At 38.7% G+C, this 21696-nt stretch overlaps 4 protein-coding genes and 1 long non-coding RNA gene across 8 annotated transcripts in view; 2 read left to right on the top strand and 3 right to left on the bottom strand.

Annotated features, from left to right (window-relative positions):
* LOC126591206 (uncharacterized) overlaps nt 1-21696 on the top strand; it is a 102918-nt gene that overhangs the window by 3785 nt on the left and 77437 nt on the right. The gene's annotated exons all lie outside the window — the stretch shown is intronic.
* LOC126591190 (RHOMBOID-like protein 1) overlaps nt 1-21696 on the bottom strand; it is a 45372-nt gene that overhangs the window by 1391 nt on the left and 22285 nt on the right. Inside the window, exon 2 of the mRNA XM_050256784.1 lies at nt 578-741. Within this exon, the coding sequence (XP_050112741.1) occupies nt 578-731 (154 nt within the window). The 5' untranslated portion in view covers nt 732-741. The remainder of the gene's footprint in view (nt 1-577; nt 742-21696) is intronic.
* Nucleotides 1-21696, bottom strand: part of LOC126591175 (probable LRR receptor-like serine/threonine-protein kinase At3g47570) — a 45617-nt gene that overhangs the window by 6381 nt on the left and 17540 nt on the right. The gene's annotated exons all lie outside the window — the stretch shown is intronic.
* On the top strand, nt 2927-5993 carry LOC126591188 (uncharacterized). The gene is made up of 2 exons (XM_050256781.1): nt 2927-4068; nt 5686-5993. The coding sequence occupies exons 1-2, from the start codon at nt 3555-3557 to the stop codon at nt 5949-5951; spliced, it is 780 nt and encodes a 259-aa protein (XP_050112738.1). The 5' UTR covers nt 2927-3554; the 3' UTR covers nt 5952-5993.
* The window catches only part of LOC126591187 (uncharacterized), a 74329-nt gene continuing 62653 nt past the window's right edge, over nt 10021-21696 (bottom strand). Inside the window, exons 1-2 of one of the 2 annotated variants that reach the window (XM_050256778.1) lie at nt 12726-13112; nt 10021-12606 (exon numbers count right to left, since the gene is read on the bottom strand). In XM_050256778.1, the coding sequence (XP_050112735.1) occupies nt 10131-10910 (780 nt within the window). In that variant the 5' untranslated portion in view covers nt 10911-12606; nt 12726-13112 and the 3' untranslated portion in view covers nt 10021-10130. Of the gene's footprint in view, nt 12607-12725; nt 13113-21696 lie in introns of those variants that run through there. The other variant, XM_050256779.1, reaches the window with a different exon arrangement.

The following is a 21696-nucleotide window of genomic DNA, read 5'->3' as shown; positions in this document are numbered from 1 at the left end:
TGATGTAGATCAGCATCAAACTATTATTTTTTCAATCTTTTCAAATATACGGCATCTGGAAACATTTCAAAATGAGGCGCCATGTCTACATATACAGGATTTCGAAAACAATCTTTGTTCCCACAGATGTGATGGAAAACTGAAATAATCTCTCAGCTTCTGTTTCAAGCAATTTTATTCTGTAAAATGGAATACTATGTCTAAAACTAAAGTTTGAACCCCATCTTCGGTGTATAAACTCTTTTCTTTGCTCACCATTGAATAAAACGTCCTCTTGTTTCCATTAAACCAAACAACATACCGGTGTAAGTTATAATGCAACCAGCACTACATGACCACTACTCTAGGATTACAATTCAATAAACAAATGCATAGAAATCCTCTGTAGATTAATCGCAAGGTAGATAAAGCCATCCGGAAAGTGTCTCTTCTAGATTTATGAAAGAAGTTTTGCACTTGGTAACTAATTTATTATTCTACAACTTATATTGTGTGCTTTATATTTTACTACGAACACTTATGGATGTGGCCATACATGCATGATAACATACATGAAGCTATAAATCCAGATGCACACCAAATCCAAATTCTTGCTCAAGCCGAATTCCAATGAATACAAGACTCAGCATATTGGCAAGCACATGGAAAACTCCAGCATGTAACCACATACATGAGATCAGCCGACATCCCTGGTGTTGATGAACCACTCTCTGCGCATCTAGAGCACCCATCTTTTCTAACCTTCAGGATGAAAACACATGAGAAACAAGTTAGATATGCAACTGAGACCTATTGACCCTTATGGGGCATGTCTATAGCTCTTATTTCCAAACTGATGATAGCTCCCTCGCCCTTGTAATGCTACTTTTAGCAGTTATAGACTTTGGATGATGCATACTGAAATGAGCACATTAAACAGCTTAAAAGAATGACAAACAAGTCCTTTAAGAATGCATACCCGCTCTTACCAGAGATATTAAGACAAAACAATTTCCTTTAAGAATGCATACCCGCTCTTACCAGAGATATTAAGACAAAAAAATTTCCTTTTTCCATAATCATTCTACCATTAAACTCCGCCTGTGTAAGTTTATCTTACATTGCCGGTCCCAAGCCCGGATAAAGGAGGAGGGGGAGGGCGTCAGGTAGTCGACAGCCGGCACTCCATGATTACGTCGAATCCTTATGAAAATGAATCCAGAACGAAATTGCGCTAAAGCTAGGGCATCACCCGTAAGTGGCGCGCTGTGTGGCCCGAGCACAGTGATAAGTGAGCAAGGGTCGTTGTATCTCCATCGGCACCCGGATGCAGTGTTAAATAAGCAAGGGGGCCATAGAAACTTCTTTTCGAACGACTCCACTCAAGGTTGTTTGGGAGCATATGCTCCTATCAACTTGACACGGGACACACAAAAGAAGTACTTTGATCCTATTAGACGGGGGATGGTGAAGAAGCTAGGACAGAAGGGTAGAGTTCAAGAGAGCAAAATGCGTTTAGGAACGTGGAATATAGGAACCTTAACGGGAAAATCTATGGAAGTAGTGGAAGTTATGGTGAGGAGAAGGATAAATGTTATGTGCCTACAAGAAACTAAGTGGGTTGGTCGTAAGGCAAAGGATCTAGAAAACTCAGGGTTTAAACTTTGGTATTCGGGCACAAATAGAACGAGAAACGGTGTTGGCATCATCGTGGACAAGACCTTGACACAAGATGTTGTAGATGTAAAGAGGGTAGGAGATAGAATCATGACAATCAAGATTGTAATAGGACAAGAACTTATCAATGTGATTAGTGCTTACGCACCTCAAGTAGGGTTGGATACGAGTTCGAAGAAGAAATTTTGGGAAGACCTTGGAGACTTGGTGCAAGGAATTGCTCAGACAGAGAAGTTATTTATAGGAGGAGATTTAAATGGACACGTGGGCAGGGAGACAGGCAACTATGGAGGTTTTCATGGTGGCCATGGTTTTGGGGAGAGAAACGAGGATGGGGAAGCTATCTTGGATTTTGCAATGGCATATGATCTCTTCTTAGCCAACACCTTCTTTAAGAAGAGAGAAGAACATGTGATCACCTACAAGAGTGGGTCGTCAAAAACACAAATAGATTTTCTTCTAATGAGGAAAGGGGATCGTATAACTTGTAAGGATTGCAAAGTTATACCAGGAGAGAGCGTGGCTAATCAACATCTCTTGTTGGTGATGGATGTACATATCAAAAGAGTGAGAAAAAAGAACAAGACTTGGAAGTGCCCAAGGACTAGATGGTGGAATCTAAAAGAAGAAAAACAAGCCATTTTCAAAGAGAAAGTAATCACCCAGTGTGTGTGGGATAAAGAGGGGGAAGCTAGCCAAATGTGGGATTCCATGGCTAGTTGTATCCGAAAAGTAGCAAAAGAGGTAATAAGAGAGTCCAAGGGCTTTGCCCCACACCAAAAGGAATCTTGGTGGTGGAATGAGGAGGTACAAACAAAGGTGAAGGCTAAGAAGGAATGTTGTAAAGCCTTATACAAGGATAGGACCGATGAAAATGGTGAAAGGTATAGAAAAGCGAAGCAAGAGGCGAAGAAAGCTGTGAGAGAAGCTAAGTTGGCGGCTTATGACGATATGTATAAGCGACTAGATACCAAAGAAGGATAGTTGGATATCTATAAACTAGCTAGAGCAAGGGAAAAGAAGACAAGGGACCTAAACCAAGTGAGGTGCATCAAGGATGAGGATGGAAAAGTTCTTGCTACAGAGAACGTGGTTAAAGACAGATGGAGAGGTTATTTTCATAATCTTTTCAATGAAGGACATGAAAAGAGTGATTCTTTAGGGGAGTTGAGTAACTCAGAAGATTGTAGAAACTACTCTTTTTATCGTCGAATCCGGAAGGAATAAGTGGTTATAGCTTTGAAGAAGATGAAGCATAGAAAAGCAGTAGGCCCAGACGATATACCAATCGAAGTGTGGAAAGTTTTGGGAGAGACAGGTATAACATGGCTCACTGACCTTTTCAATAGGATTTTGAAAACAAAGAAGATGCCAAATGAGTGGCGAACGAGCACTTTGGTGCCTATCTACAAGAATAAGGGCGACGTACAAAATTGCATGAACTATAGGGGTATTAAGCTAATGAGTCATACAATGAAGCTCTGGGATAGAGTCATTGAGCATAGATTGAGGTAAGAGACACGGATTTCGGACAACCAATTCGGGTTCATGCCAGGGCGCTCAACCATGGAGGTAATCTATCTCTTACGAAGATTGATGGAAAGATATAGAGATGGGAAAAAGGATTTACACATGGTCTTTATAGATTTGGAAAAAGCTTTTGATAGGGTCCCAAGAGACATTCTTTGAAGGATTTTAGAGAAGAAATGAGTACGAGTAGCATATATCCAAGCTATAAAGGATATGTATGAAGGCGCAAAAACTGCCGTAAGAACTCATGAAGGACAAACCGAAAGCTTTCCCATAACTGTAGGATTACATCAAGGCTCATCCTTAAGTCCTTACCTTTTTGCGTTGGTAATGGATGAGTTAACATTCAAGATGATATTCCTTGGTGTATGCTTTTCGCAGACGATATAGTGTTGATAGATGAAACTCAGGAAGGGGTAAATGCAAAGCTTAACCTTTGGAGAGAAGTGTTGGAATCTAAAGGTCTTCGCCTAAGCCGATCAAAGACAAAATATATGGAGTGCAAGTTCAGTGCAAATGGAGGCCAAAACGAGTTAGGGGTGAGGATCGGAGATCAAGAAATACCAAAGAGCGACCGTTTTCGTTACCTAGGATTTATCTTGCAAAAGAACGGAGAATTAGATGGAGATCTCAACCATAGAATACAAGCTGGATGGATGAAGTGGAAGAGTGCATCCGGCGTGTTGTGTGACCACCATATGCCACTGAAGCTCAAGGGAAAATTTTATAGGACGACAATAAGGCCGGCGATGCTGTATGGCACAGAATGTTGGGCGGTGAAGCATCAACATGTACACAAAATGAGTGTATTGGAGATGAGGATGCTTCGTTGGATGTGTGGGCATACGAGAAAGGATAAGATTAGGAATGAGGATATCCGGGGTAAAGTAGGAGTAGCCGAAATTGAAGGAAAGATGAGAGAAAATTGGTTACGGTGGTTTGGACATGTGCAAAGAAGGCCTACTGACGCTCCGATTAGAAGATGCGACTATGGGACAGAGGTTCAGGGCCGAAGGGGTAGAGGAAGACCTAGGAAAACTTTGGAAGAGACTATAAGAAAAGACTTAGAGTACTTGGATCTAACGGAGGACATGACACAGGACCGAGCACAATGGCGTTCTAAGATTCATATAGCCGATCCCACTCAGTGACTTGGATTTTCCAAGTCTCCAACCGAGAAGTTTTCCTCACTTGGGAAATTAAGGAAACACTACCTCAACCTACATGCTCCACTCACAAAGCTTCAACATACAAGCTTCAACAAAAGAAAATTCAAAGAACTTAGCGAAGAATGCTTTGGTGTATTTAACACAATACGTTGAAATGAAGGAAAACTTATTTATTGATATCCCCGATAAGTTACAAATATGTACATATACATGAGTCAAAATAAACAAACAGAAAACCCTAGATTTGATGGACTTGTTTTGACCCTCAAATTCTTCAGTCGGCCTTATACTCTGGAGGAAATCAGAAAACCCTCCAGCCCAGTTCAAGAATAAGCATGTGGAAAGTTACTTCTTCAAAAGCAAAAGTATCCCATATCATCTCTTCTCATTTTTCTTCTCTTTATCCTTCATGCTGCCTGCAAGATAGGGAGAATGTGAACAATTAGCCGGAACTCGAAATCAAAGTTCTGATCTGGGACTGATTGCTTGGAGCTCTGATTGCTTACCTTGTCTGTCACCTCTTTCAGCAGATCCCCTAGCTCGGCGACTTGGGGGACTCCTACTACATGGTTTGTATCGCGTTTGACCAAGCCTGAAACTACAAGTAAGCTTCAAGTGAAATTGATACATTACCTTGTGCATCTCCACCAGTTAAAGATACCACCCCTGGATGGAGGAAGAGTACTTCCAGAGAAGATGCCACATCTACCTATGAGACAGATAAGGCAAGTCAAGACGATACCACACTCCGGTACTTAGAAGTTTCGTGATTACGAGATCATTCTCCCACAATATTTCCTAATGTCATTTGTACTAAATCATTCACTTGTACTCACTAAAGGAGAGCTTGAACCTATGTACTTGTGTAAACCCTTCACAATTAATGAGAACTCCTCTATTCCGTGGACGTAGCCAATCTGGGTGAACCACGTACATCTTGTGTTTGCTTTCCTATCTCTATCCATTTATATACTTATCCACACTAATGACCGGAACAATCTAGCGAAGATCACAAAAAGCGACCGTTTTCACTACCTAGGATCTATCTTGCAAGAGAACGGAGAATTAGATGGCGATCTCAACCATAGAATACAAGCTGGATGGATGAAGTGTAAGAGTGCATCCGGCGTGTTGTGTGACCGTCGTAGGCCACTGAAGCTCAAGGGAAAATTTTATAGGACGTCAATAAGGCCAGCGATGTTGTATGGCACAGAATGTTGGGCGGTGAAGCATCAACACGTACACAAATTGGGTGTAGTGGAGATGAGGATGCTTCGTGGGATGTGTGGGCACACGAGAAAGGATAAGATTGGGAATGAGGATATCCGAGGTAAAGTAGGAGTAGCCGAAATTGAAGGAAAGATGAGAGAAAATCGGTTACGGTGGTTTGGACATGTGCAAAGAAGGCCTATTGACGCTCCGGTTCGAAGATGTGACTACAGGACAGAGGTTCAGGGCCAAAGGGGTAGAGGAAGACCTAGGAAAACTTTGGAAGAGACCCTAAGAAAAGACTTAGAGTACTTGGATCTAACGGAGGACATGACACAAAACCGAGCGCAATGGCGTTCTAGGATTCATATAGCCGACCCCACTTAGTGGGAAAAGGCTTTGTTGTTGTTGTTGTTGTTGTATGATCATTTTACCATTGGCCTCACAGACCAAGGAAAGTCGAAAGAAAATTTTGAAACCAAGTCGCTAAAGAACATTAATGTAAAACTTTAACCCTATAACATACTACAGGGGACATTTTGATTAACAGAGCAATCTAATCAAACAAGTAGTTAACTACTACATCTCTTCGAGCACCTTTCTTTTTTGTTGAAGCATTTCCCATATGCCGACATCAAATAGACATCAAGCATGGCCTGAATGTCACTAAATACCTAAAACCCTCATTACCCCTCAAGCTCCTTTAAGTTTCTCAACTAATCATAGATTCGCTTGTATATTCACCAGGTTTCCCAAGTCCAACATTGATTAAAACCAAAATTACATCAAGCTTCATGCAGTTCAACTATTTTCTTTACACATACATCTAATTTAACCAAAATTCCAAATCCACCAAGTCACAAAATTTGCCAAAAAAATTGTAAAAACATAACTTTCACTATTAATCTTACCTAAAAAAGTCTCAACCTTGATTGATCCCACTCTAATTTCACAAAAAAAAATAAAAAATAAAACCAGTCCAACTATCCAACCCTCCTCATCATTATTTCACCAAAAACACACAAACAAAAGCAACTTACATAAAATGGGATCGCCACTGCGTCAGTTCCCCACAATCCACAACTAAAATTTTCCAAATTTCCACATACGAGCACCCAACAAATCCCAAAACACAAATTTCAATCCAAAATTGCAAACCCCAACAATTTTAAACACAGAAACTAATTAAAGAGTGAAGCTTTACGTGGTTGCAGACGGCCCAAGAAGTGGGTTTTCCTTGAATGGTTGAAAGGAGAGGCGATGAGATTTTCAACGGAAAGGTCCTTTCCGGATCCCTTCCACGAAATCCATAAGACCGGGATTGAAATTTGATCTAACCTATTATAACTTTTACAGTAGCTTCTGTTTGGAACTGTTGCATCAAATTTCAGTAAGCGAACTTGATGGATTTGGTGAATGGGAGCCGGAGAGAGGATCCTTTCCATTTTCAATCACTTTCATTGCACCCACATGTCATTATCTATTAGTAATATCAGCTCAGATTATTTTTTTAAAATGTGAACTTTGTAAGTTTTTTTAGATATTTTTTGTTGGAAGTTTTTTCTATTTTTTTTTACCATGGAATTAATCATGACCGTTGAATTTTTCAAAATTTTAATATCAAATGCGCCACAAAATGCCACGTGGCACAACATCATCTTTTTAAATTACTTTTATCGTTTGAAATTTAATGGTCCAGATCAACAAGCTGTTGAAAATCCAACAGCTCTGGGGCGCCCAAATTGGAGCCGTTTGGTTCACTTTGGTGCACGGGATTTGGGCCAGCCTTCTGCTACTCAACATCAGGCCCATCGTTAATTATTGCCAATAGGCTGCAAGGGTAGTTCAACGAGCTTCTTGGAGCTCACCAATTGCCTGCCCAATTTGGCACCGATGGACCATCATTTTTTTGGTCAAGGGCAAGAATTATGATGAGCATAGTAGAATTTTCAGCAATGGAGTATACACCTAGAATAGTCATGAAGAAGTTGTATTGTGTCTTTTGTTTGAACTTATAATTTATACAACAGTTTTGTTCGGAATAATGTTATATTGTCACACAATTTCAAATGCAACATTGTCAAAATAATTTTTGGAACAACGGACTAGTTAATTTTAAGATCAATTTTAGAGCAACCCCTAAAGCTTTACTTATAGTTGTACTTTTGTTGTGGGTGGTTTTTTTTTTTTGGGGGGGGGGGGGGGGGTGGGCTAGCGATATGCACAGTAGAAAAGTTACCCTATTTAAAGTCGAGATCCTCTCCGGATTTTTGTTTTCCATGTTCAAGAACTCGGATATCCAAGTCGTTAAAGAAAGGGAGATCTGAACTGGTGATTTGTGTGAGGAGGGCCAGTAGAATGAGCTAATGAGAACTGCATGATTTAAAATGAGTGGTCTGGATCTCTGTGTTTGTCAGCTTCGGACACAGAGATCCGGAGAAGTTCTTCCCTATATGGTGCAGTTCATTTAACGGGGAGCTTCATTGAATCACAATAATACGCAGGGGTACAAAATGATTGAAAGGAGCCCTCCTAAATTCGCCTTTTGCCCTAATTACATGAGGGTGGTGGTGGTGGTTAGAATTCAATTAAACCCCATACGTTTAGGAGGTTTTCATTTAATCTTGCAAACATACATACTTAAGCAAAATATATCCCACTAAAAATAAGTATCTTTAGTTTTGGTAAGACGATATTATAAGCTATAACTTACAAGAGAAGAATTTAAACTTGAATATAAGAATGCGACAAATACAATGCCTTACCAACCAACCTAATCTACATTTACGGAGTAAATATATGTATAGACGCAAACAAAATCATGAACATTATAATGCCCAAGTTGGCATGCATTATCTCATCAAAAACCTTATTATTTGGTTAGACGTAGGGACCATAATTTTCCCAAGGAAATTTTTTGAAATGTTATATGAACTTGTACACCTTTTTCAATTTGTCGTATAAACTAAAATGTTAAGCAATTTGTCATACCAACTTACCGAAATCATCAATTTGTCATCTCACCCTAACTTCATTAAGTTTTCCATCCAAAATAAGATTTTTAACAAGTTTTTACTTTTCTTTAGTAAGACCCTTAAATTTTGTGTTAGAGAGTATTCATGCGGATAAATGTGGTCGAGTAGCGCATATACATCTACAACTCCATTTCTGGCACCAAACCTCAACCCATTTCTCATATTACAGAACCTATATAAAATTTGATTTTGTGACATGCTAAACTGAGCACACCACTTTTGTATCTTAACATATTTTGAGCAACCATAAGAGAATGCAATGCCTGATCATTTCATTGCTACCATATCACAAATATTGTTTCATTGCTTGGTTATATTCAAAATCAAAAACACCAAAGCGGACGGCTTAAAGTTCACAACATTGTCTTCATCCAAAAAAAAAATTGACATTAACAAAAAGTCTAAATTTCCAAATGATTTCCTTCAGATTCTGTGGTTTTCAGGTGGCTTTCTTGAATTGTGCACTGACTTACCTCTTGCTTTTTGTTTCACTCTACCCCTTTTAGAAACCTACAAACAATAATAAAATAAAAAAAACCTGAAAAATTAACAGATGGCATTGGGTTATAAAAGCGCACACACGAGAAAGGGGCAAAGACATAGGTCAAAAGAACTTGCATTAGATGCAGTTTGTTCTTTTCCCTCATTTGGAGTTTCACTTCCCATATTTCCTCCAGTGGCATGCTACAAAATGATCAATAAAAGAGTTATACATACATCTGTCTACAAATACAAGACTAAAATTTAAAATACCAAAGTTTTCAATGAGCACACCATTGCTTGTGTTTGCCCATTGGTGAGTTATGACCAATTTCATTTGTCCCACAAGTTTGTCCTCTCCCAGCTTCTCCATAGGCCAATGAGATGATATTCCCCAATTTATAACAACCATATGTGACTAAAAATGTAGATAAGTGAAACCATTAAGCTACTTTTACCTGTGAAGCTTGTGGTTGCCTCTTCCCGCTTGTACGATTATGACCTTTCTTGCCACACATTCCACAAGTGACTTTGCTGATGCATTTAGGCAATTTTTTTTAAGGTTGATGGTTGGTTGTGGCTCATTTTGCTCTCTTGCTCTCATGTATGCTGCTTTCTTGTAACAAGAATGAACATACTTGTATGGATCGTCCTCATTTCTATAGATTGCAGCAATTGCACGAGCACAAGGAATTCCAGTGAGATCCCACCTTCTACATGTACATGTGTGTTTTGCTAAATCAACCACATATTGTGCTCCACTCATATGCTTCACTTGATACTCCTTATCACCAGACAACCAAGCAATACATGAGCCACTTTCTAATTTATTTTTTTCAACCATTTTAAATATTCTAGGGCCAACCTCATTTTTCCACTTATCTGCAGCTTCTCTCATTCTTGCCAATCTGACCATTAGATATGTCGTAATCCTTTCCACCATAGTTAATATTGGTTTATCTCTTGATCCCAATATTGCACTATTAAATAACTCCCATAGATTATTCAACAAGATATCACACTTAGATGATGTCCTAAAATAGGATCTGCTTTAATGACATGCTGGTTTGACATCAAACCAACTTATAGCCAATCCATCTTCAACTTCCATCTTAGTCATCTCTGCTTTAAATCCTGGAATGGTGGTTGCTCTAGCTGCTGACCAAAGAATTTGTTTCAATGCAATGCCAACGTGTGTTTTCTTGAAATTGTTATATAAGTGTCGAACACAATGTATGTGTTCAGCAGTTGGAATAAGGTCCTTCACAGCTTTTATTAACCCCTTTTGTTTGTCTGACGTAAAGACCCAAGCATGCCCATTTTCAATACCCAAATCAGTGATGAGTAGCTCGAGAAACCAAGTCCAAGTTCTTCTATCTTCAATTTCAACAATTGCATATGCTACTGGATACATGCCATTGTTGGCATCTATACCAATGGCAGCAAGCAACTGGCCTGGATGTGGACCTTTAATGTGGCATCCATCCAATCCCACCACTGGCCTACAACCTTCCAAAAAGCCTTTTTTCAATGCTGCAAAGCATACATACAACCTCTGAAACCTAGGCCTTCCTCCTTCCATTTCAGTCTTCACCAAAATTGTATTGCCAGGATTTTTTCGCTTGAGCTCCTCACAATAATCCCATAACCTTGCATATTGCTCCACATAAGCCCCTTCACTCTTCTCAGCTGCCAATGACCGTGCTTTATAAAGTTGAGCCGGTGTTACATGCATATTGTATTGTTTATGAATAGTCAGCATACCTATGTGATAACCAATTTGAGGTGCATACTCTGAGCTTTTGCTCTCTCGGACATGTATGGACGTCATTGAGTGTCTTCACTATAAGTGCAGAGCTCCCATCTGTTTTGCTTGCATAAATCACCCATGGACATCCCTCCTTTGTACACTTACCCTGAACTTTATAACCTTCTCTTATTGGGAATCTTATTTGTCTTCCATTCACAAAACCATAATATGTCACTGCTTGTCTGAGCCCCCTTCTATTGGCAAATATCATTCCAGTTCTTCATATCCAAATCACTTCTAAAAGGAATGAATTTGGGCATTTTCTTCCTACGTTTCCGCTTCACTGGTTGTTCACCTTCAGATGATGAACTAGAACCACTTCTAAAGCCATCAGAATCTTCGTAGTTTGTTTCAACATCTCCAAATCCTAAATCAGGAAAGGGTTCAGTATTACGTGATGCTTTCCTATTTCCATTGCATTTTCCATTGGTATTTTTCCCTTTAGTTTTCTCTAAATTGTCGTCAAATAAGTTGTCATCGACATCGCTTTGTTCATAGTCTGAGTCTCACTAATTTGAATCTTCCGAATTGCCATCGCCATCTTTTTCTTCATTTTCCATGTTATGTATACCTGCCTCAACAAGGTTGTCGTTCCCGATCTCCTTCATAAGCTTGCTACAAAAATCCCTCAAATATGCCAAAAGGATCAGACGTGAGGAATGTCAAAAGAGTTTGTTGAAGCTTGAATTTCAATGTTTGGGGCTGACATGTAAGGAATGTCAAAAGAGTTTGCTGAAGCTTGAATTTCAATGTTTGGGGCTGAATTGATCAGTTGGACATCATCAACAGTGTACACAAGTACCACTCTATTTAGGGGCAATACAATAGCTAGACTCCAAAAATCACTATCAGCAACAATGGGCTTGTAAGTTCTGTCATTTGACAATGTGTAATAGTACTTAGCAGTCTTAGTATACCCACTACTAGAAAAATAGAAAAATAGGAGTTTTAAAGAAAAACTCATGGTATTGTTCACTTTAACGAAAATCATATTTTTACACTAAAAAGTCAATTATGATACTATTCATTTTACCTTTTATTTTATCCTTATCGTTAAAACTTAAAGTTTTCAAGTCTTTTTCATTAGTTTTCTTTAGAAAATAGCTATAAAACACTATCTTATTGGTGCCCATTGGAAACATTGGACACTGAATTCGGTGGCAAGCATAAACAGCCATCATGCAGCCACTAAATTAGGGTCCATGTCCTCTACAGAAGTCTCTTTTGTAACAAACACCACCATTTATACATTGGTGGGCAAAGGAATAGTAGATATATGAGATTATTATATTTTGGTTTATTTGTTTATTAAAAGATTAAATATTTTTTCAGATAAAATATGCCTTTTAGCATCAGTGTCCAAATTGCAATTTATGTATGTAAAAAGAGGGAGCCCGCTGAGCTCCCATTGACGAAGTCCACGATTAATACCACATGCTTTGGATGAAAATTAATCATTTAAACCTAGGAGAGTTCCACAACCTTCCCATCCATCCAAGAACTCGAGTAACGATTCTAGAATGAACATATTTTTCCAGATTCACCTTCATAACAATACAACCAAAAGAGTCAACATTAAGCATACAAAAACAGAAAATAAAAAATAATAACTTTGACGAAAAATAGAAAATACAAACAATGTTTCAACACTTAAGTTTGTTGCTCACAAATTTTGTAAGTGGGATTCTCATAGGTCTTCTCAAACAATCCCGAATATCTGAAAATGATTTAAAAAGAGAGAATAGAAATAGAACTTGATATACATACATTCCAACGATCTGAAAATGAATTAGAAAAAGAAACCGAGATAAAAAAAATACCCAAATAAATACCTACCAGATTAGGTTTAGGGCACATCATGATGAAAACGAGGTGGAGAGGCAGCAGGAAATCAGATCTCTACAGTCAACTTACATCCATCATTTTGACGTCGAGCATCCATCTTCTTCCATGGAGGTGCGTCTGCTTAGCTCGAGAGGGAGAGAGAGCGAGATCCAAGCAAAAATGGTTGCCAGTACCAGATCTGGTAGCCAGAGGCGTCGTTGAAATCAGATCATTAGATCTAGCCTTACTCGTGATGACGAGAGGGAGAGAGCACTCTGAGAGAGGAGGGGAACTGAGAATTATGGTTGGTTTCCAAAGATACAGATTATCAATTGTTCTTGTTTTATATACATAGAGAAACTACAATACACGTATTTCAAGACTACCAGAGCCTTTCATTTGATATCCCTTTTTATTATTACTTTTTAGAGAAAATGAGTCTTTTAAAAGAAAGTTTTAAGGGTAAAAGATTGTTTACTACCCTCATATTTTGTGGTTTTCAACATTTAGTACATGAAGTTTTTTTCGTCTCAGAGTCATACCTAAAGTTTAAATTTTGAGACAGTCTCATACATCCGTTAGTCAAACTGTTAAATCTCCCGTTAAGTGATGACGTGACGCTCATGTGGACAATGACTGGGCGCCACGGGTCATCCACGTGGAAATTTAAAAATAAATAAATAAATAAATAAACAATTAAAATTTTAATTAAATAAAAGTATAAAAATAAAAAAAATAAAAAATAAAATCCCCAGATTCCCTTTGTCTTCCCCACCCCGATCCGCTTCCCTTCTCCTTATGCACCTCTGCACATCCGCTCTCACCCTCACTCTCCGCTCTCTCTCATTCCCCAAATCCCCATATCCCTCTGCACCTCTGTACATCCATCCTTCTCCAGATCCCCTTTGTCTTCCCCACCCCGAGCGATTTGCTGTGACACGTACCTCTGCACATTCGCTCTCACTCTCCGCTCTCACTACCCAAATCCCTAAATCCTTATGCACATCTGCACATCCATCCTTCTCCAGATCCCTTTTGTCTTCCCCACCCCGAGCGACTTGGTCTCCCCCCTCCGTCCCTCTCCCCACTCGCACTCGTTCTTCCCTCACCACCACCTCCCAACCCGACCCATCCCTCTCATAATCCCTCCATACCCAACCCAATGGGCTGGACGAGCTCCAAGCTCGACGATCTTCTGGCCGTCGCCTTATGCCGGGAGCGCTGTGGCTTCCTCGACGAGGCGATTCACCAACGCTACGCCTTTGCTGAGGCCATTTTCAAGCTGTAGAGACCCCCTTCTCCTCTCTCTCTCTCTCTCTAAAATTCCAGATTCTTCACCTCACTCACTGCCTCTCTAAAACCCTAAAAGCCATTTTCTCTGCCGCAATTTCATCATATCTGCCGTCGTCTGGCCACCAACTAGGTCACGGTGTCCTTTCAGCTTCCAATTTCACTGCATTTCCCGATTTTCGCTGATCATTGCCGGGATGGCCTTCTCATAGACGACGTTTGAGAAAGCGTCGTTATCTCTAAGAAATCGAGGTATGCATTTCGAACTCAAAGGCGAGTGATTTAGAGCTGCTTTGTTTCCCGCAAACAGAGTTAAGGATTAGCTAAGAAATTTCAAATTTTGTGTATTGATCTTTGTGATTCTGCTGCTTTTGTTGTTTATAATTTGAAATGGACTGTTTGGTTGTTGAGAAAATTTGGGGGGAACAAAACGAAAATGAATGTCCGAGTCCTGACTGATCAGTTTTTTGGTATGACGAAATCGAAGTCTTTTTGTGTTTTCATTATGTGTTTGATGAAATTGAAGTCAAATTCAAACGGGTCGGAAAGATTTTGGGGATTAGGGATTTCATGCTCGGTTTGCTCAATTTTTTTGAAAACTCAAAAGATTTTGGGAGTTAGGGTTTTTGCAAAGGGTGGAGGAGAGGGAGATGGGTCGGGTATAGAGGGTTTGGTGGGCGTAGACAACAACAGCTTTTTTTTTATTTATTTTTTTTTGCAATTTTGTAATTTTTTGTAATTTTTAAATCCACGTGGGACCCTTATTGACACGTGGCATCCAGTCATTGTCCACATGGGCGCCACGTCATCAGTTAACGGAAAACTTAACAGTTTGACTAACAGATGTATGAGACTGTCCCAAAATTTACACTTTAGGTATGACTCTGGGACGAAAAAAACTTGATATACTAAATGTTGAAAACCACGAAATATGAGGTAGTAAACAGTCTTTTGCCTAAGTTTTAAACTTCAACCAAAAATAAAAATTAGAAATTAAAAAAATAAAAAAATAAAAATATATAAAGCAAGAGAAGAGACAGAGAGAAGCAAGGAAACTTTTTACCAGGTTTAAGAGTCAATCAAACTCCCATCAAACAACTTACGAACCCAGTAAACAAATCTCTCGTGGACTCAGCCTTTCACATCCCAACAACTTTAAAACTCAGAGGGCGACAAAAACACAGAGGACTACATGCATATTGTTGACGACATGCGGATGAGAGGCTGCTGATCTAGAGGACGCCATGCAACCGCTTGAGGTGTTGGGAGAAAAACTGTAGAAGCTTTTAGGAGAAGAGGAATCCGGAAACTGATATGAAAAGGAGTGGAGGTGAAATATTGTTTATTACTTTACTTTTGTGCTCCAGTCCATACTTTGATAATAATAAAAAAATTGAGAAACTCACAGCCACATGGTTGGATTGGATTTAGAGAGAGCGTTTTACAATGACCTGGTTTCATCAGTATGGAATCAATAATTACATCTACAGCATCTTTTGTATTCCAATTTTCTATACAATATCAAATCGGTTTGATTATAAAAATTCATCAAAATATGCAATTATAGTTCATTTACTAAAAATTCATTACTATTGGTCCTTCAACTTTAATTCAACTGAAGAAATAGTCCTTTAACTTTAACCCAATTGTAGCAATGATCATTTCAACATAACTCGTTTTGCCAAAATTTTTGACATAGTTGACGAAAATGATCATAATTACACATTTGGATGAGTTGAGGGACCATAATTATATAAATGGTTATTTCAACATAACTTATTTTGATAAAATTGATGAAAATGACTACAGCTACACATTTTGATAAGTTGAAAGACCAATAGTAATGGATTTTTAGTTGAATGATCATTGTTTCAATTTGATTAAAGTTAATAGATCATTACTACAATTTACTCGACTATAAAAGTTGTCAGGGCACGCTCCATAATCCATATAGACACCAGTAAAAGTTAATAATTTCCCAAAAAAATCTGTCAAATATCTGTTGGGCACCGTTTTTCAGTGTAAAAAAATGTAAAATGCACCAATGTTTTTTCACGGTGACAACTTTCTTCAAATATGCACGATTTGGGAATAGAATATAAAGAACGGTGTCCTGTAGCTCTTTTTCTAGTAGTGACCCTACTTTCTTCGCACAATCCTCAATATTCCACCTGGACATTAAATCACAGTTCATATTGTCAAACCAAGCAACATGACCACCAACACAATGAGAGATTTTTTAGTGTGACCATCACACAAGACGATATACCATATATATTCATGTAAATGGTTGAATATGTGTGTTAAAAAGTTAATAATTTAAAAATTAAAAATTTTCACCATTTACATAAAAACACGTGATGCACCATCTGTGTTCCAGTCACAACTAAAAATTTTCCCAACACAAGTCATTGTCCCATTACAGGCTTCTATAAAGTGACCTCCATGGTGCAATTGTAAATAACTCAGATTTATCTGTCCAAGATAAGTGATCAAAGTTTAACCAATAGGTAAAATGACAAATCAAATAAACATTCCCTACTTAGATACAAAGTAACCATCAGCATAAAAGTTCATGTGTTGAAATGTCTCACATCGATCATATCAATGAGAAAATAAGAGTTTAAATACCATAACCTCACTCCAACTAAAACCGATGTTTTTTTTGTGATAAAATCTCACACCTGACGGATTGTGCAGGTAGTAATTACCAAGTTGGGGACAATATCGATGTTGTTGGAGTTGGGTCCTCGGCCCATCTCTCTAATAATTCAACATGGTATCAGAGCCAAGAAGAGGGCCCGTACTGTACTGCCACGTGATGGATGGGTCCCCTTGACCCTATGCGATGATGGTGGGTCCCTTGGCCCCCTGTGTTGGGTGAGTCTCCTTCGCTTCACGTGGTTGTCGATGTGTGGATCTTCCATGTGTGACCCACTAATTGGGTCCCACGTGAGAATGCGTGTTAAAATGCCTCACATCCACCGTATCAATGAGAAAAGAAGAGTTTAAATATTCTAATCCCATTTCAACTAAAACCGAGACCTTTTGTGATAAAACTCTACACCTGACGGATTGTGCAGGTGGTAATTACCAAGTTGGGAACAATATCAATGTTGTTGGAGTTGGGCCATCGGCTCGTCTCTCTGATAATTCAATAGCATGGACATGAAAATAGGTTTCGGTACTTTAAATTTTGAGATTCAGAGTGATCAAGTCACACTTAAAGTTTGACTTGCCCCCACAATCACCAATTTTCAATGGACGCCATTTACATGTCTGAAAAAAAAATGATAAAAACTCTCAATTTCTAGTCTCGATACATAAAATGTTGAACAAAAGACCTTGTCCCAATCCAATCCGCCATCTGTAAACAAACCAAATCATATTGATTTATGTCATCTTTTATTTGAGATATAGATGGGAATACTTTGTATCCCTGTATGAAGGTTTCAAGTCTGCTGTCCCCTTTTGTGTGTATGTCTTATTGCTAATATTTTGACACATGTCATCTAACTTAACCTAATCTCAAACTCTGTTAGCTTTTTATTTAACATTTAAAAGTTAAAAAAATCCAAAATAATCTGCAAATCTAAAATAGAATTCTTTCTGTGGCTGTTGGGTTACCAACATAAGCAAGCTTCTTCCAAAAATTTTCTCCATCGTTGTACTGCTTCTTCACTTCTTTCCAAGCCAGCTCTGGTTGAACTTGGATTTTGTCCAGTTGAAACTTGAAAACAAGCTCTTATAGGAGTTCGTTTTCGCCATGGTTGTACCGCGTTTTCTCTATAGTTTATCCTTGAGAAGTTAAGCAACGAATCAAGTATAGGATATATATATTTGAATCATCTATAGTTTTCTTGCTTCTTATTCATATATAAATTTGGCTCTCATATTGTATTTTTCATTTTTCCTCAAGGACATGGACGGAGAAAATAATCCCTGTGAAGCCAATGGAACCGAAGCATATGAAAAGCACCAAAGAAGGATTTAGGCTTTGATCAGCTCTCAAATGACAAGCACCACAAAGACTCATGATAATGATATGAAAGTGCAAGATGCTATGAGAAAAATGCTCAACGAATTTACTCTGTTTTGGGACTAAAGTTTCAGTTAATACTTTTTATTAAAGATTAATTTTATTTGGTTTGTGTTGCGAGTTATACATTAGTTAAAATGTAAATAGTAGTTTATTGTCCCACATTGGTGAAGTACATATGTAATACCAATTGTAACTCCTATATATACTCCACTTTGGAGATTAATGAAATATAAGAAACTCCCAAATATTATCATATATTATTGGTATTTACCATGTTTAGTTTAATATTGGTATTTACCATGTTTAGTTCAATATGGCATCAGAGCAGTTCGCTCTTGGTGACCTATGTGCTTTAAATTTTGTGCCACATTTTTCGTGATTTCCTCCGTGTGAAAAAAAAAAGTGTCGTGCTACAGTGCGTGAACAGTGATTGCTACAGTGCGTGAACAGTGATTGTTATTTGCTACAGTGCCGTGAATGGTATTGCTACAGTGCGTGAACAGTGATTGCTACAGTCTCTGGTAAATTGTTTTCATTCCGCTGCGTATCTTTTGTGCCTTTATTGTTCGTGATTTTGTTCAATAGCTCAATATAATCATAGTGTTGTTATGCATCTTGGTGGAACAAATAAATGGATAATTGATACTGGGGCCACTGATCATGTGACAAGTGACCCTAGAGTGTTTGATGAGTTATGTGATTATGTTCGTGATCCGTATATTACTAGTGCAAATGGAGCACTTTCCCCTGTGAAGGGTGAAGGCACTATCTCTTTGACTCCAACCTTATCACTGGTCCGTGCTTTACTTGTTCCTGATGTTAAGTGCAATCTTTTGTCGGTAGGAAAACTTCTTGATACTTTATATTGTTCTACTCACTTCTATCCTACGTATTGTTATTTTCGAGATATTCAAACTCAGAAGATAATTGGTTATGGTAAAAGGATAGGGGGTTTGTACATCTTGACTATGGAGGATACTGTTGTTTCCGGTTCAAATCATCATCAAGTTTTAAGTGCTAAAGTGGATAACAGACATCAAATTTGGTTGTGGCATTGACGATTGGGACATCCATCATTCAGTTATATGAAGCATCTATTTCCTTCTTTGTTTCGCACTTGTAGTGATTCAGAGTTCAAGTGTGAAACATGTGTCATGGCTAAGAGTCATCGTGCTTCCTTTCCTGTAAGTGATTCTAAAGCTACTTTACCATTTGATTTGATACATTCTGATGTGTGGGGTCCTGCAAAAGTTACTTCTAATGGATTCCGTTGGTTTGTTACTTTTATTGATGATTGTACTCGGGTAACTTGGGTGTTCTTGATGAAAAATAATAGTGATGTTCCGTTACTTCTTCAAGAATTTTGTACAATGGTATCTACTCAGTTTCAGACCAAAGTTAAGGTCTTCAGGTCTGATAACGGAGGAGAATATGTGAATCACACTTTGGCATGTTTTTTCCGTGATCATGGTATTATTCACCAGACGACTACTCCGTTTACACCCCAACAAAATGGTGTGTCCGAACGGAAGAATCGTCAAATAATGGAGGTTGCTCGCTCCTTGATGTTAGATAAATGTATTCCTAATCATTTGTGGGGTCATGCTGTTTTGGCTGCTGTGTATTTGATCAATCGTGTTCCAAGTCGGGTTCTTGATTTTCAGACACCGTTTGATGTGCTACAAAAACATGTTTCTCTTGTTTCTGTCTCAAAGCTTCCTCCGAAAGTGTTTGGGTGTATTGCGTATGTGCATGTCTACTCTCATCAGCGGAGTAAACTTGATGCATGTGCTCTCCGGTGTGTCTTTATTGGGTATGCTAACAATCAAAAAGGCTATAAGTGTTATCATCCTCCGACTCAAAAAACTTATATTACCATGGATGTCACCTTCCATGAGGAAGTTTCGTATTTTGTGAAGCCCTCTTCCGACTCTCCACTTCAAGGGGAGAGGGGGAGTGAAGTGCAGATTCGAAGAGATGATATGGATGATGTGTTACAGACAGAGTTGGGAACAAAACATATTATTTTGTGTGATACTAATCAGTCGGCTACAGATGATGATCGGTTGCCTGCTGCGGATATATCTGATGAATTACCTTCTGATGATCGGTTGCCTGCTGCTGATATGTCTAACGAGTTGCCTGATGATGGTTCGTCCAGTGATGATTCTTCTAACTGTTTGGTACAAGATGGTGGCATACATGAGGTAAATTCTGACGATTCTTCTACTTATCAGTTGTCTCCACGAGCTAATCGTGGAAAACCTAAAGTACAATATGAGTCTGATATGCATGCCAAAGCCAAATATCCTATCAACAATTATGTGTCTTCTCATCGTTTGTCCCAACCATATGCATCTTACATATGTCAGCTATCTAGTGTATCAATTCCAACAAAATTGCAAGATGCTTTGTCTGACCCTAAGTGGGTTAATGCTATGAAAGTTGAGATGGAAGCTTTGGAAAAGAATTCTACTTGGGATTTTGTTCCGTTACCAAACGGGAAGAAAGCCGTTGGATGTAGATGAGTGTTTACTATTAAGCACAAAGCAGATGGTTCTATTGATCGGTATAAAGCCAGATTAGTTGCTAAGGGTTATACTCAAACCTATGGGGTGGACTATCAGGAGACCTTTGCTCCTGTTGCCAAACTTAATACTGTGCGTGTTCTTCTGTCCTTGGCAGCAAACCAGGATTGGCCTCTGTTGCAGTTTGATGTTAAGAATGCTTTCCTTCATGGTGATCTTAAGGAGGAAGTGTATATGGATCTCCCACCTGGTATTGGAACATCTCCTGGAAAAGGTATTGTATGCAGGTTACGAAAGGCCTTGTATGGTTTGAAACAATCTCCTAGAGCATGGTTTGGGAGGTTTACAAGTTCAATGAAGAAGTTTGGGTATATCCAGAGTCATTCAGATCATACTTTGTTTCTAAAGCGACAAAATGGTAAGCTAACTGCATTGATTATTTATGTTGATGACATGATAGTGACTGGTGATGATCAAAAGGAGATACAACACCTTCAAAAGTACCTAGCTACTGAGTTTGAGATGAAAGAATTGGGTGAATTGAAGTATTTTCTTGGAATCGAGGTTGGACGATCCAAGCATGGTATTTTTCTATCTCAAAGGAAGTATGTTCTTGATTTGTTAGCTGAAACAGGTATGTTAGATTGCAAACCTGTTGATACTCCGATTGAGCAGAATCATCGTCTGGGCTTATTTCCAGATCAAGTTTCAACTCATAAGGAACGGTATCAGAGGCTTGTGGGGAGATTAATTTATTTGTCTCACACTCGCCCTGACATTGCTTATGCAGTTAGTGTGGTAAGTCAGTTTATGCACTCACCTAGTGAAGCTCATATGGATGCAGTAACTCGTATTTTGAGGTACTTGAAGATGGCTCATGGCAGAGGCCTGGTTTTCTCCAAGAATGATCATTTGAATGTCGAAGGGTATACAGATGCAGATTGGGCTGGTTCTATCACTGATCGGCGATCTACATCTGGATACTTTATGTTTGTGGGTGGTAATTTAGTTACTTGGAGAAGCAAGAAACAAAAAGTGGTGGCTAGGTCAAGTGCAGAAGCTGAGTTTCGTGGTATGTCTCATAGTGTAAGTGAGTTGTTGTGGTTGAAAAAATTGTTGAGAG

The sequence above is a fragment of the Malus sylvestris genome, chromosome 11 (genome assembly GCF_916048215.2).
Source record: "Malus sylvestris chromosome 11, drMalSylv7.2, whole genome shotgun sequence".
Lineage (NCBI taxonomy): Eukaryota > Viridiplantae > Streptophyta > Magnoliopsida > Rosales > Rosaceae > Malus > Malus sylvestris.
Note: the sequence above shows the minus strand (reverse complement) of the source record. Positions and strands in the feature narration are given on the sequence as shown.